The 13426-nt window shown below is 47.2% G+C and overlaps 1 protein-coding gene across 5 annotated transcripts in view; it reads left to right on the top strand.

The window, feature by feature from the left end:
- The window catches only part of Meaf6 (MYST/Esa1 associated factor 6), a 29252-nt gene extending 20123 nt beyond the window's left edge, over positions 1-9129 (top strand). Inside the window, exons 6-9 of one of the 5 annotated variants that reach the window (XR_009590610.1) lie at positions 3510-3539; positions 3645-3702; positions 4327-4360; positions 5371-9129. Coding sequence is in view for 3 of the 5 variants with exons in the window: in XM_021627029.2 (XP_021482704.1) it covers positions 3510-3539; positions 4327-4360; positions 5371-5379 (73 nt within the window). In the remaining 2 variants the exon portion in view is untranslated. The remainder of the gene's footprint in view (positions 1-3509; positions 3540-3644; positions 3703-4326; positions 4361-5370) is intronic. The other 4 variants (XR_002475931.2, XM_021627029.2, XM_021627045.2 and 1 more) reach the window with 4 other exon arrangements.
- Positions 9130-13426: the final 4297 nt, after the last annotated feature.

Raw genomic sequence — 13426 nt, 5'->3', positions numbered from 1 at the left:
TGAGTTGACATGCCTTTTTAACCATAGGTTTGGTTATGATTGTTGTGACTTTTCTATTTTGTAGTTCTCTGAGTACGCTGCCTTCAGATTCGGGGGAACTCTAAAAGCTCCTAAATGCGAGCATTCCTTCGTAGGAACCTTCTGAGCACTGTTACTTTTGCAGTGGGGAGTGAGATGGGAATGACAGCCAGTGGACAGAGAGGTCAGGTGTCTCAGGGGACTTTAGTGGTCACTCTGCTTGGGTTTGTATGCTAATGCTGGGCCGAAACTCAGAGGGTAAGGAAGGATCTGGAGTAAGGGGCTCTCCCTCATCCTGGTTTTGGAAACCTGAACACTGTGGGGGCGAAAGGGGTGTGTGGGGCTCCCTGTCTTCTGGTTGGCTAATGAATTATGTTGCTTTAGATATCTGTGGGGTATCCTTTCCTGCACCTAAGCTGTTGCACTGTGACCTTCATAGACCTGGCACTGTGGGTGTTATAGAATTAAATTTAACTGGTTTGAACCCCTTTGGCATCAGCAGATTCTTGAATCCTTTTAAACTTTCCTTGTTTTTTTTATTTTCTTTTAATTGCAGAAACAGTATTTCCTCCCAATAAATACTGATAACGGATTGCCGCTTTATGTTTTTTCTACAAACAAAAAACCACTGTTCTAATCTCAGACTATAGTGAAAAACAGCAAAGAGTTGCTCCTTCCCACCGTGGTAAGGCTGTAGGTTATGGGAGCATTTTGATAGGCTTAGAGCTAGTCTGTCTCAGACAGCAGACCCATACTCTTTTAAAGAGTATTTTGTAGACTGGGAGATGGCTCAGTTTGTAAAGCGCTTGCTCTGCAGGCTTGAGGATCTGAGTTCTAATCCCAGGACCCATATCCAAGCCCTCAGTGAGTTGTATGTGCCTATATGAGATCCTGGGGCCTTGCTGGCCAGCCAGTCTAAAAGAGGTGATGGGACACTTTTTAAAAAACCATGTGGAGAGACACCCAGCATTGTGTTTACACAGTATCGTGTTTACACATATTATATAACACACACACAGGAAAGCTAATTTAGTGTTTTCTTTGGTGTTGCTTTTAGTACTTTTGTTTTATTGTCAATTGGGTGATTCTTTTCCTATTTCAGAGATTCTAGAGCAGGGAGAGCATCTTGAAAGTCCCTGGGACTCTGCATCCCTGACCAATGTTCTCTCTAGAGCCTGCTGGTTTCGTGTGATGCTTCCTTCGCACTAGTGATGTGACCAGTTGTTGACTGCTAGAAGGGAGCTAGAGAAGCATTCAGTTTAACCTTGTCCTTGCAGGTGTCTAGAGCATTTCCATGGGAATAACACTTCTTCCTCATTCCTCCCTTTCCGGGCCCCGGGATTGAATTCCTTCTAGAAACACACTAGCATTTAGAAAGATCATTGTTGGACGTTGCTCTGCTAGGGTGCAAGTCCTGCTCAGAAGGTGGACCGAGAGTTTTTATATTCTGACTTTGTATCTGTCTGATCTCCTCCCAGAGAGGCCAGTGGTACCGAATTGCTTTCTTAGGAAGCTGGGGTCAGGACGGCCCTGAGTGGCACGTCAGTGGGCTAAGGTTGTTGGAGTCCTGCTTCCTTTGCACACTCAAGGGCAGAGGGGGAGCACATTACCTGGACACGCTGGTGAGGTGGCACCCAGAGCAGTGCTTTCTTCTCTGCTGTGTGGTGGCCCATGTAGTCAGGCCGGTGGCTGAGGACTTGCCACGTGCCAGACGCTGCAGAGGAGAGGCAGCAGGAAGGACTTGAATTTACCCTCTTCTGGAATATGAAAACCGTCATCAAATGATCCCTCTCCCTAGTCTGGGGACGGAACACAAAGCTTCGTGCATGCCAGTCACATCAAAATGATTGGTTTTCTGAATTCTTTATATTTTACGTGTCAGAACGATAGTTAAGTCCCACTGTCTTTAAAAAGAAAAAGTAAATATTGGCTACTCTTAGAGATTTTTACTATTGCACTGCATCCAAGATTTGTTTTTATAAGTCATTGTTTGTTTTTAAGACAGGGTTTTATTATGAAACTGTGGCTGCCCGCAAACTAATTTCTTCTGCCTTGGCCTCCCGGATGCTGGGATTAGCAGGGATTACCATGCCTGCCACCAAACCCAAGTTTGGCTAAATAGATACACTTTTACTTACATATGTATTTAAGCCAGCATGCACCTACCATTGAGCTACACCCCCAGCTGATACTATCTACTTTAATTTGCGAAGGCAGAATCAGCTTGAAAGGAAAACATTGTAAAAGTCCTGCTTGTCCACTGGTGTGTGTGCCCAGGAAGGTCCTAAATGAAATGGTTGCATAAGCGGTGCTGAAGCTCGGCTTTCATCTGACCCTCACGAACATGGTCTAGCAGAACAGCCATTCCAGTACTGCCGTATGCCTGTCTACAGTCTGAAAGGTGCCAAAGGCAGGGAGGAGCTGGCGTTCTAGTCCCGGCTGACGCTTGCTTCGGAGATCGGTGCAGACCATGGCCTGTCAGCGACGACAGCTCAGAATGGCCTTCTCTGTTGTGTACCAGCAGGGCCCAGTGGCCTTTGTTTTACGTAGTTGCTGCACTGATGTAAACAGTGAGCTCTCGTATTAGGCAGGGTGCCACTTGCCTGCAGTCATGTGATGTAGAGGCTGAGGCAGGAGGATACCAAGTGTGAGGCCAGTGTGGGCTCTATTGCAGGACCCCTCCCCACCCTCCAGTAAAAACAGAAAAGGAAAATGAACAGTGAACCGCCCTCAGAGCGCAGGAGGCACAGCTCATGAAAGAGCAGGGCTGTCACAGAGGTCCCTGCAGCCAGCGCATGGCTTCCGGGAGGAGCTCTGCAGCAGGAGCTGGTGGCACCGGACATGTTTAGAACATGAACTTGAACAAAAAGTTACTTGTTTTGCTGTTTTCAAAGTACAAAGTGTTTTGTCACCTTTTGTTTTAATGACAATATGTTATGCTGACTTCTAGCACCTTCTGCTGTATGACTAAACCCCTCCCTCCCTCCCTGTCTCCCTCCCTCTCTCCCTCTCCTTCTTCCTCCCTTCTTCTCTTCCTCCCTTTCTCCTTCTTCCCTCCCTGCCTGCCTCCTTCCTTGCCTCCCTCTCTCTCTCTCCTTCCCTCCCTTCCTCTCTCTCTCCCTCCTTCCTGGCCTCCCTCTCTCTCTCTCCTTCCTTCCCTCCCTCCCTCTCTCTTCTAATGCACTAATTCTGTTTTCAGCACAGATATCTCAGGAGTGCTAACCCCGAGTCTGGCAGCTAACACCAGGGCTGTGGCTGTCCCTAGTGCTCTAATGCAGTCTTCCCTCCGTGGTCTCCCCCCACTCTGGAGTACGCTGGGGAAGGGAATCCCCTGACCACAGTCTTTGGTGCTCTGGTGTTTGAAACCTCATGGCTTAAGATTCTTAAAGCTGACTTTGTTTCTACAAATCTTGCTAGGATGGCTAATCGACTAATTTATTCAATTAGTATATTAATTTCTATTGCTTTCTTCCTCCAATGCTGCCCCTCAGCCCGTCTGGCATGTTTGATTATGACTTTGAGTAAGTTTGATTTGAATTAGTGTTTGTGCTGTGTTGTTTGGTGTGTAGACACCGGTATGCCGTTTTGAGATCTTTCTAACCCATAGTTTATCTGTTTAATTGTAGGTATGTATATTAGGTTAGGCTGGGAAGTTTTTTTTAAAAACAGAAAAACGTGATGGAGGTAACATTTTATTTAATAACTTAAGCAAAATTAAGTAAACTTCACTTTTATGCATTTTAATTTCTTTTTAAATAGATAACCTGTACTTTTAATTCATATTTAAATTGATTTTCTGGCTTTGCTTTCTAAGGAGATTAGTAGTTTAAGATTTTGATATTTTGCTTTGAAAAGATTTAAACATTGAAATTCTTGTAATTTCTTTTGTGTTTCATATCCAGAAACACAAACTCCTAGTCTCTTTGCTCTTGGTCACTGGCTGCCTCAGAGCCTGTCAGTGACGTAGTTACAGAGCTAACAGCACATTGACCTGAGCATGCACTCTTTATCTGGTTTCTCTAATTCTTTATTTAAAATTTTTATTTAAAAACTATGGCTTTTGTAACTGCTATATATTTCCCTTTTGAGTCACCTCAGTTTGCCTTATGGCAAAAGTATGTGCTCATATTTCTTAATACTTGCTTAATATCTGAGAACACGACTAAATTATGACATAGTCTAATGAAGAATGTGGTTTTAACTGAGTAGCCTTTGTTATAGCTGTGCCTATGCAGTAGCTGCTTGCTGCCCTGTTTCTGTAAGTTAAAGTGCAAATATCCTCTATTTTTTTTTTTTTTCTTACCACAGGATTGATCTGAAGTTAAACAAAAAACCCCGAGCTGTAAGTATCAGCCAGACAACTCAGGGAGACTGGCAGTGTTTTTGTTTTAAAAGTTTTGTTTCGGTGGGTTCAAACACAGGCCTCACCCATGCTGAGCAAGGGCCTTGCTGATGACGTACATCGACCCCCCACCAGGGGCTGGCAAGCTTGTAGATGATTGGTCTTCAGAATCTGAATGCTCCTAATCTAGAGTCACTCTGGTTCCCAGAGCCTGAGGGTCGGTCTGGATAGTTAACTTCTGGGTGCTCTTACTAAACTGTTTTAGAACAGACATAGTGGCCTTTAATCCCAGCATTCAGAAGATGGAAGCAGGCTATCTCTGGTAGCTGAGGCCAGCCTGCTCTACAGGGGGGTTCCAGGTCAGCCAGGGCTGAATGATGAGAGCTTGTATCAAAACAACAAAACAATTAGAGAATGAGTCACACATTTTCATTGGAGAAAACTGTTCTTCTCTTAGTTCATACTAAATTATTAATGTTGTTTCTCTTTTTGCTGGTGAGCTAATGAGCAGAATTGACATTTGCATTGATGGCCCTTGTGTCCTCAGAGTTGGGACACTGTACATGTGAAACACATACCTGAAACAGTGCCTTTAGCTACACAGAAATTCCTTGGAACAGTTGTTTATGGAATTTTTTTAAAAGATTTTATTTGTTTATTTTAAATGTTCTGTGTGTATACCTGCATGCCAGAAGATGGCAGTAGAAGGTATAGATGGTTGAGAGCCACCATGTGGTTGCTGGGAATTGAACTGAGGACCTCTAGAAGTACAGTCAGAGTTCTTAACCACTGAGCCATCTCTCCAGCCCCGGAATTTTTTTTTTTTTTTAATTTTTGCTCTATAGGTTTAAATCAAGATTCTACCCAACTGTATAATGTTCTTTGAGTATATTCTCTCCTAAGATTTATGTATGTATGATGTGTGTATGCGTGTTTATGTATGTATGTATATATGTATGTATTTGATCAAATCAAGCAACGAGTAAGTTGTGACTTTTGTTTCTCTCTAGGACTATTAGAAGACTTGCTAGCAGAAGCTTCCAAGCCTGTGGAGCCCTGCTTTCCCTCTGACCTCACAGTGACAATGCCCCTCGCCTGACTGTGGCCATCTGCCTTGGCTCCCCCCAGACCCAGTGCCTGTAACTGGCTAGTCTGTCCTAACTGTAGTGACGAGTCCCTCCTATAAGACTTTGGGCCATTCACTGTTGTCACCATTACCAGCAGAACGGCGGGAAGACCTGGCCTCAGCTCCAGTCCCTGCGGGTGGCTAACTGTGCATTTCTCCCTTCTTAGAATGAATGTCTCCCCCCAAACTGGCTGGCACCAGCTCCATCTGTGACCACGCACGGAGAGGTGCACATCTCTGATACTTGTGTTAACGCTGAAAGTAGAGCCCCAGTTCCATTGCAGATGGAGGCTGTAAATATCTGCCATTCTTTTGTTTTGTTTTGTGTCGTATTGTTTTTTTATTGTTGTTTTTACCATCTGATTTTCTTTTGGGACATTTTGTGATGCCTGTATTTTCCTGATGACACATCCTATCACCTGTTTCATGTGGTGTCAATATTCATAACTGAAACTAAAGTGGCTTTTAGAAGTAAATGGGCAACTTGGCTCTTTGGCTTTTTGATTTCCGAAAGGGGAAGGTAGAGAGTGTCTAATGATGGAGTTTCACGTTAGAGGAACAAAGAAAGCTGAAAAGCATATTTTGAATCTTCCTACTAGAATAGACACTTTGTAGAAATAAAATTTTCTTAGCTCCTTCTTCTCATGTGTTCCTTCTAAACCTGAGATTTTTTTTCTCTTTATTTTACTCCTATCATGCCTGTCAGAGATTTTCTTTTTCCATCTTTTCTCTTTTTTGCTGACATTCACTTGCTTAGATACTGCTCTAAAAATCACCAAGCCAGTGGAAAGCCCAGGATTACTGAAAGTTAGCTTCCACTGAATAGAATGAGAGCCTCCCAGGAGCCAGCAGTGTCCAGGCATCTCCCTGCAGAGCTCGGTCCCTGCTCATTTCCTCTGCTGTCTTCAGTGCAGTGGCCTTGGCTGCATATTGCAGTCACCTGGGGACCCAAACCCCAAGACTCTAGGGTATGCCTCAGTTTTGAGGTTCTTCCACAGAGTCCAAGCTGCTGATTAGGAGCCTTCTCAGGGCCATTGTGCTAGAGACTGGCCATACAGCCTGTTAGGCTGAGGGCTGAGGTTCCGGGCCTTACCTGTCTGTTCACTATTTCCTAGCCCTTTCTAATGTTTGGGTCTTTATAAGGGACTTGGTCCTGCTGCTGGGCTGAGTATCGATGGCTGGTGTCTGGAAGGACCCTGTTGGATGTGCAAAAGCCTTTCCTTTTGTTATTAAGTAGGCTCCTATTTTCTTTAGATGATTTCCCGATCTTTGGCCTTGTCCTTAGCTGAACTTCAGTTCTTGAAGAAGTAGTTTATAATGTGTAGATTGTTCCTTGAAAAGGAAAACCCCAGAAGCATTTTGTTAGTTTTTGCTTTGTCCTTAATTCTGAGGAAAGTATTTTAAAGCAGACTTTCAAACATCTGGACCTCCGTAGTTGGCTGTGTGCTAGAGGAATAGTGGTACTGCTCAGTAAAAGGTGTGTTATTTATTTATTGCAGTGTAGAGAATTGGATCCAGAGCCTCACCCATGCTAGGCAAGTGACCTACCGCTGAGTACCCCCCAGTCCCTAGGGTGTGTCATGTAATGGCATGTCTGTGTATGTGACTGTCCCTGTGAGTGAGTAGAAGACTGTGGCTTGTGCCCTATTTGCTTTATTCCCCCCCTACCTCCCACTCCCACCCTGTAAGGTTTAAGCATGGTTTGGGTCTTCTAGTTTTCCTATAAGCTGGCCAGTGGTACTCAGGCTATAAGAGAGTACTTGCTTCCCCTATTTCGGGATAGCTTAGAAAAAGGCACCAAGACGACTAGTGACGCAGGTCAGTTGATGGCGTGATGGCTGAGCCTCAGCACCATATAAACCTGGGCATGGTGGTGCATTTTTTAATCCCAGCTCTCAGAAGGGATCAGAAGTCAGGGTCATCCCAGGCTGCATGCGGAGTTTGAGGTCAGCCTGGGCTATAAGAAACCTCTCTTTAAAGAAAAGAAAGAAAGAAAGAAAGAAAGAAAGAAAGAAAGAAAGAAAGAAAGAAAAAGAAGACTAACTCCCATAGGTTCCTGCCTCTCTGAACCATGCTGTGATGGTAATTCTGTCAACCAAGTTTGCTTACAAGTCATTGATGGAAAGAACGAATGTGCTTACACAAAAGAACATTAATCTCCGTGGACAGGATAGCCTTTCTTTGTAGCCAGCCAGCCAGCCAGCCAGCAGTCCCTAAACTGAAGGGGCAACTAAGGCCCCATACGGTTGTGGGAGGGACTGGTTTAAAGGAGTAATCTAACTCCTGAGTCAGGTGCAATGGGACAGGCCTGTCATCCTGACACTAGGGAAGTGGAGGCAGAGGGTTTCAAGGCCAGTCTAGGCTCTAACGAGCTGGCCAGTGTTGGAGGAGGGGTGATCTGCTTGTCCTCTGGAAGGACAAAGGAAAGGCACGGAGGGCAGCACACTAGGAAGAACTTGCCCTTGACCTCTGGTAGTTGTAAGATAAGACCTGGCCTGTTTGTCCCCTACTTGGAGTACAGCCTAGTGCAAAGCTTCATGGGAGTGTCAAGTGCACTGTTCCAAAGACTGAGGAAGGGGCCATCTGTTTAAACTCAGTGTTCCTAATACTCTTGGGATACATGAGGAGAAAGTGGGAAGCAGGGCCAGCCCAGAGTTGGGGTCTGCAGGAGAGACCTTAGGAAGCTTGGGAATTGGGACAAGGCCAGTGTGGGCCAAGAGCAATCCTTTCAAAGCCAATGTCCTGACCTCAGAGAGGCCCTGGGTCTCAGGAGCCTTGTGGCACCGGGAAAGGGAGGCCTGTTGCACAGGTTAAACCGTTTCTCCATGTGTGAATCTGTACTGTTTGCTTTCAGGAATAGCTTTTGTACTATGAGTAGGAAGCAGGCAGTGGGGTGTTCACCTCGAAACGTGAACCCTTTTGGCCCTGGGTGCAGGAATGGTAGAGAGATGCTCCTATCTCCACCCGTGCGTGAAGGAACCCATCCTTGTTACCAGTCGCTGTGTGGCTTTGAAGCGCTCCCTGCTTTGGTTTTGGCAACTATTTGAACCTTCCAACCAACCCTCAGCCTTATTCCAAATCACTAAGGCATTTGCACACTTGCAGATCTTTTCAGAAGCTTCGACTCGATGTTCTGGTAGCAGGAAGCGGACGGCAGTGCTCTGGGTGCACTGCTTCCTCCTGGCATAGGGCTGCTGGGAAGAGTGCCTGGGAGGGCTCTGTGTGTGTGTGGGGGGGGGGGGTTGGGGAGAGGGGGAGTGGCAGCAGTGTAGGGGAGGGCATACTGGTCTATCCCTGTGTTCATAATGTGTTCCCAGGTCTGGATCTTTGGGGTCAGTCTCAGGATTTGAAGCACAGGTTTCATTTTAAGCACTGTTCTGTGGAGTCAGTTGTTCCACGGGCCTGAAAGAAAGCAGGTGTGCTGGCATGGGTGCCAGCTCTTGCTCATGTAGCCAAGGGAAAGGGAGTGGGCGTGGATGGCTTGGAGCGTGGGAGGGAAAGAGCACATCTTCAATGTGTTTTCACTTTGGACCTCAGCCTTGTGTACTTTTTCACTTTGAATATGTTGTGTAATACACCTAAATCCTAGTTCATTAATACATGTGGATAATTTATAAATAAATATTAGGTTGAACCACAAGAAGTTGCTGATAGTGAAATTGTTTTCTTCTATGAAAGTGACTGCTGTTCATGTGTTGGAGATGTGTGTACTCTGGACTTTTATTATTCATGGATAATACACTGTAGGCCCCTGGACAGCATTCTTCCGGCTCCGTTCCCACCCCCAGAAATGCTGTTTGCCGAGGTGCTAGGGAGCTGGCTCTGCTCTGCCTTTCCTTTTTAAAGTGGTTTCTTAGATTAGAAAATACCCAAAGCCAGTCTTGATTGGGGAAGATTGTTCAGCAGGTGAAGGCATTTGCAGCCAAGCCTCATGACTTGAGTTTGAGCCTTAGGACCCACACCGTGAAAGCAGAGAATGGACCCCCTCAAGCTGTCCACTTGTGCACACGTGTGCACGCACACACACAAATGTAAAAACACACACAGCCAGGCTGGGTGGTGCACCCCTGTAATCCGGAGCAGCAAGCAGGAAGCTGGGGTAAGAGGAGCATTTCTATCTAGGGCTACCTGGAAAACAAAACAACAAATTTCAAATATATAGCTGCTTCATTTTTATTGAATTTAATACTGCACCGCTGTGAGCTGGTTCCTTCAGCTTGTGCTCTCCTGGTGGTGGTGACGTTTCCCAGCTTTTGCTGTTGGAGTAAAGGCCTTCCATCATTCTGCAGATAAGGGAGGGCTCTGGATAAATCAGTGGGATCGCACAGTCAAGAGGTGTATGTCTGTTTCTAAGGTAACCTGGAGCACCAGGTCTCCTCCAGGGTTGACACCAGTCATAGGACACTGCATATTTCCACACATCCTGCCAAAATGACAGAACTCAATTCTTTTGTTCTGTTTTTCAGTTGTTGTTGTTGTTGTTGTTGTTGTTGTTGTTTTCTTTTTCAAAACAGGATCTCTCTGTGCAGTTCAGGCTGTCCTGGAAATCACTTTGTAGACCAGGCTAGCCTCATACTCAGAGAGTGCTGGGATTAAAGGTGTGCACTGCCGTGCCTGGCCTAGCACTCAGTTCTTCCTGAACGGCAGCTCACAGTGATTTTATTAAGTATATGTAATTGTATTTTCCTCTTGATTATTTTTCCAGCTTGTGCGTGTGTATGTGCAACACTTATTGCTAAGGGTTGAACCAGGGAATTGTTGAGCAGGTGCTCAACCACTCAGTTGTACCTCCCACCCCAAAATGTTTTCTTGGATAATTCATTGCCTGGACAGTCCCGAACTTTCTGGAGATGTCCTTGGGAGCTGAGGTGAGAGGACAGTCCTGCACTCCATACTGAGACCCTGTCCAAAACAAAAGCCAAAAGGAGTTTCCTGTCCGGGTCGGTGCTGTTGGCATATTCTCCCAGACAGAGCCCGTCTCCACAGCCCATCATTTCAAAGTTCACGTAGTCCCTCCCACCCTCGGCCCCCTGAAAGACACCCGCAGTTCGGGGCCATAGCTCCAAGGGAGCGAGCCACTGGCTCCAGGCAGTAGCAGTAGTACCAGGAGCTGCCAGAAGACGGCAGCAGGATGCTACACGCCTTTCATGTTGTGGGCTGGGGTGGCTAAGCTGTTCCGCCCACAGGAGTCCCCTTGCTGTTTCTTAAATTGGTAATCAGGTTCAGGAACAGCAGCCGCTGTCTTGCGAGCAGCTTCAGGAGGCACTAGGCCTCTTTCCCCTCCAGGAACTGACTGGAAGGTTTACATGCCAGGCCTCGGATAGCTTGGCTTCCTTAATTACAGGGTCCTACTTCCTGTCTTGAAATCTCCCACACCCTTCCCATGAAGTAGGAGGTCCCTAGGACAGGTTCTTGCCACCCAGTCTGCTATGGGCCAATGATGGAAGATGAGCCAGGAGATGAAGAAACCTGGGACAAAGGTTCTGGGGTCCTTGAGCCAACTTCCTTTTGGCAGGGCTTCACAGATGATCCTCCCCCCAAGTTCTGTCTGCTCACTTCTTTACCCAATACCTCCTCGAGACAGGTGTTAGCCTGTGTAGGCTGTTCCTGGGGAAGGTGGATAGAGGACATTGGTGTGAGGTAGGAAATGGAGCTGCAGAGATGGGTGCTGGCCTTGTCCCCACTGAAGTCTTAACACTAACCCCCTGAAAGACACCACTGGATTGAGGCATTAGATCCAAATGGGTTGTGCACAGTGGCTCTTTTGATCTCAGTTTAGGTATCAGGATCTTCAGGTTCTGCCAGGTCTTCCCATGTCCTGAAGAGCCCTGATGGGGACCGAGTAGACAGGGACATCCAGAGCAGGGATGCTTCATTCCATTTTGGGCTAGCTCAGTCCAGCATGAAGTACAGAGATTTCCTGTCTCAGGTTACAAGCAAAAGCAGACAACAGTCATTTTGGCTTTTAAGCAGGCTCCCCCCACAAACACACACCAAGGGGTTAATCTTGTGGGGCAGAACTTGCTGAAGCACCTAGGGGTCAGTACCAGTTGGTGCAAGTGGGAGGAGTGGGTGGGAAGGCCCAGCTATCAGGGATCATTTCCCAACAGTGGGAATTTGCATATACACCAGTTTCCCCATCAGCCTCTTGGCTCGAGTAACCAGGAAAAGCAGGAGGAAAGAGCAACTGGGGCAGCTACTTGGAATTTGATCCCTTGCAGCATGCCTGGTAGCTTGAGCTTTGGTCTCAGGAATCACATTCTGTCCTTGCCACCCTCTCCCGTTAAGCTCGAATGTGGATCACTGTGTGTGGGTCAGGCAGGCAGCTGAGGTCCTGAGAGAATGGTGCTGACTTGCCCAGGGCTGCCCAGCTAGTGAATGAGGCTTGATCTGGGGCCTCACTGCCTCTAGCTGCCTCTAGGTAAGGTATCCTTCTGTAATAGCTGGAGAGTGGGTCGTCCTTTTCCCAGGTGGGAGGCCAAGGCCCCATAATTCAGTGCTACCTGCCTTCAGTTGCCTCAGTGGGCCAGGGGACAGGCAGTGGTGAGAACTTTGCAGTTACAGCTGAAGCAAGTTACCAAGAAACAGCCTTGGCTTTGAGCCTGCCTGCCTGGGTAGCCCTGCCGGAAGCTAGATTGAGAAAGAGGCCCAGAGCCTCTGTGGCTGGCTAGTCCAGTTGAGCTGAGCTGTTAGGAAGCTTGGGCTCCAGGCCAGCCCATCAGAGAGCCTGAGTTGACCCTCTCCTCCCCAGAGCCCAGCTGGCACCTACTGTGTGGATCTGTAGTCCTCATTGGTTCCTGTCACTGAACCAGCAGGGCCGGGCCCTCCCTCCTAACCTCAGCCACAGCCAGCTGGCACTACTGCTGCTGCTGCCTGTCAGATCACCTCAGTTCTCACCCCTGTAGGACAGTCCGTAGGACAGATGACTTCAGTTCTGGCTCAGGAAGCAAGTGGGAGAGTTTACCACTTCCCCTTCCAGAGGAGCCCTGAATCTCAGGGCCCCCAAGCTCCATTGTGTTGTACAGAGACTAGGCCCTACAAAGCAGCTAGGTGGCTGAGCATTAGAGTTGCCTTCCTTAGAGGACCACCTCACTTTCCCGTTTCTGCAGGAGCTTGAGTCACCATAGTCTAGTGTCAGGTTTTGGGATCAGGGACAAGCACTGAAAGCCCTGCCCCAGCCTGCCTTCCTCCGTGGGACCTTGGGCAAGTCACTCAGCATTGCCAAGCAACTGATAATGAACTAGACTGTCCGGTATTTTTAGCTTCCTATCCCATAAAGACAAATAGATGCCCATAAATAGCCTTTTCACCTGAGAGTACATCGGAGTATTTGCCTGTCTGTGTGTTTAGTTTCACGTTGTTTGAGACAGGGTCTCATGCAGGCCAAGTTGGCCCGGAACTTGCTTTGTAACCAGTGGTGACCTCGAACTTTGGGCCTTTCCACATCTTCTGCTCAGGTGCTCAATATGAATGCTGAGTGTACGTTCCCTGGCTGGCTGGCTACATTCCCACGTACCCCGGACTCTTAAAATATTGTTCCACTGTAAAGTATAAGTAAGGCTTTGCCATCTCCTCATGCTGATAGAAGCCCCTGAGGAGGCTGGGAGGAACGAACTCGGGACAGCTGCCTTGAATGCCTGTGGGAGGGAGGCTTCCAACCACGAGTGCCAGCGCATCCTGTTCCCTGCCCCAAGCGGGAACTTGTGAAGGATGGTCAGGGCAGAGTGGGGTGGAGCTGGTGGGCAGGGTCCCCGGGGTGACATTTTTCTTCCACAGCTTCACAGCTGTCCTGTACTGAAGTAGTTTTTAAAACAAACAAATTACACTTCAAGCGGCACCGTCCATTAGGTACAAATCAGAGGAACTGTTCAAAGGTAGGGTTATTAAAGCTGTCATTTTTTTCCATTCTCCCTGGCTGATAGTTTTTGTTCGGAGATCGT

The sequence above is a fragment of the Meriones unguiculatus genome, chromosome 3 (genome assembly GCF_030254825.1).
Source record: "Meriones unguiculatus strain TT.TT164.6M chromosome 3, Bangor_MerUng_6.1, whole genome shotgun sequence".
Classification (NCBI taxonomy): Eukaryota; Metazoa; Chordata; class Mammalia; order Rodentia; family Muridae; genus Meriones; species Meriones unguiculatus.
Note: the sequence above shows the minus strand (reverse complement) of the source record. Positions and strands in the feature narration are given on the sequence as shown.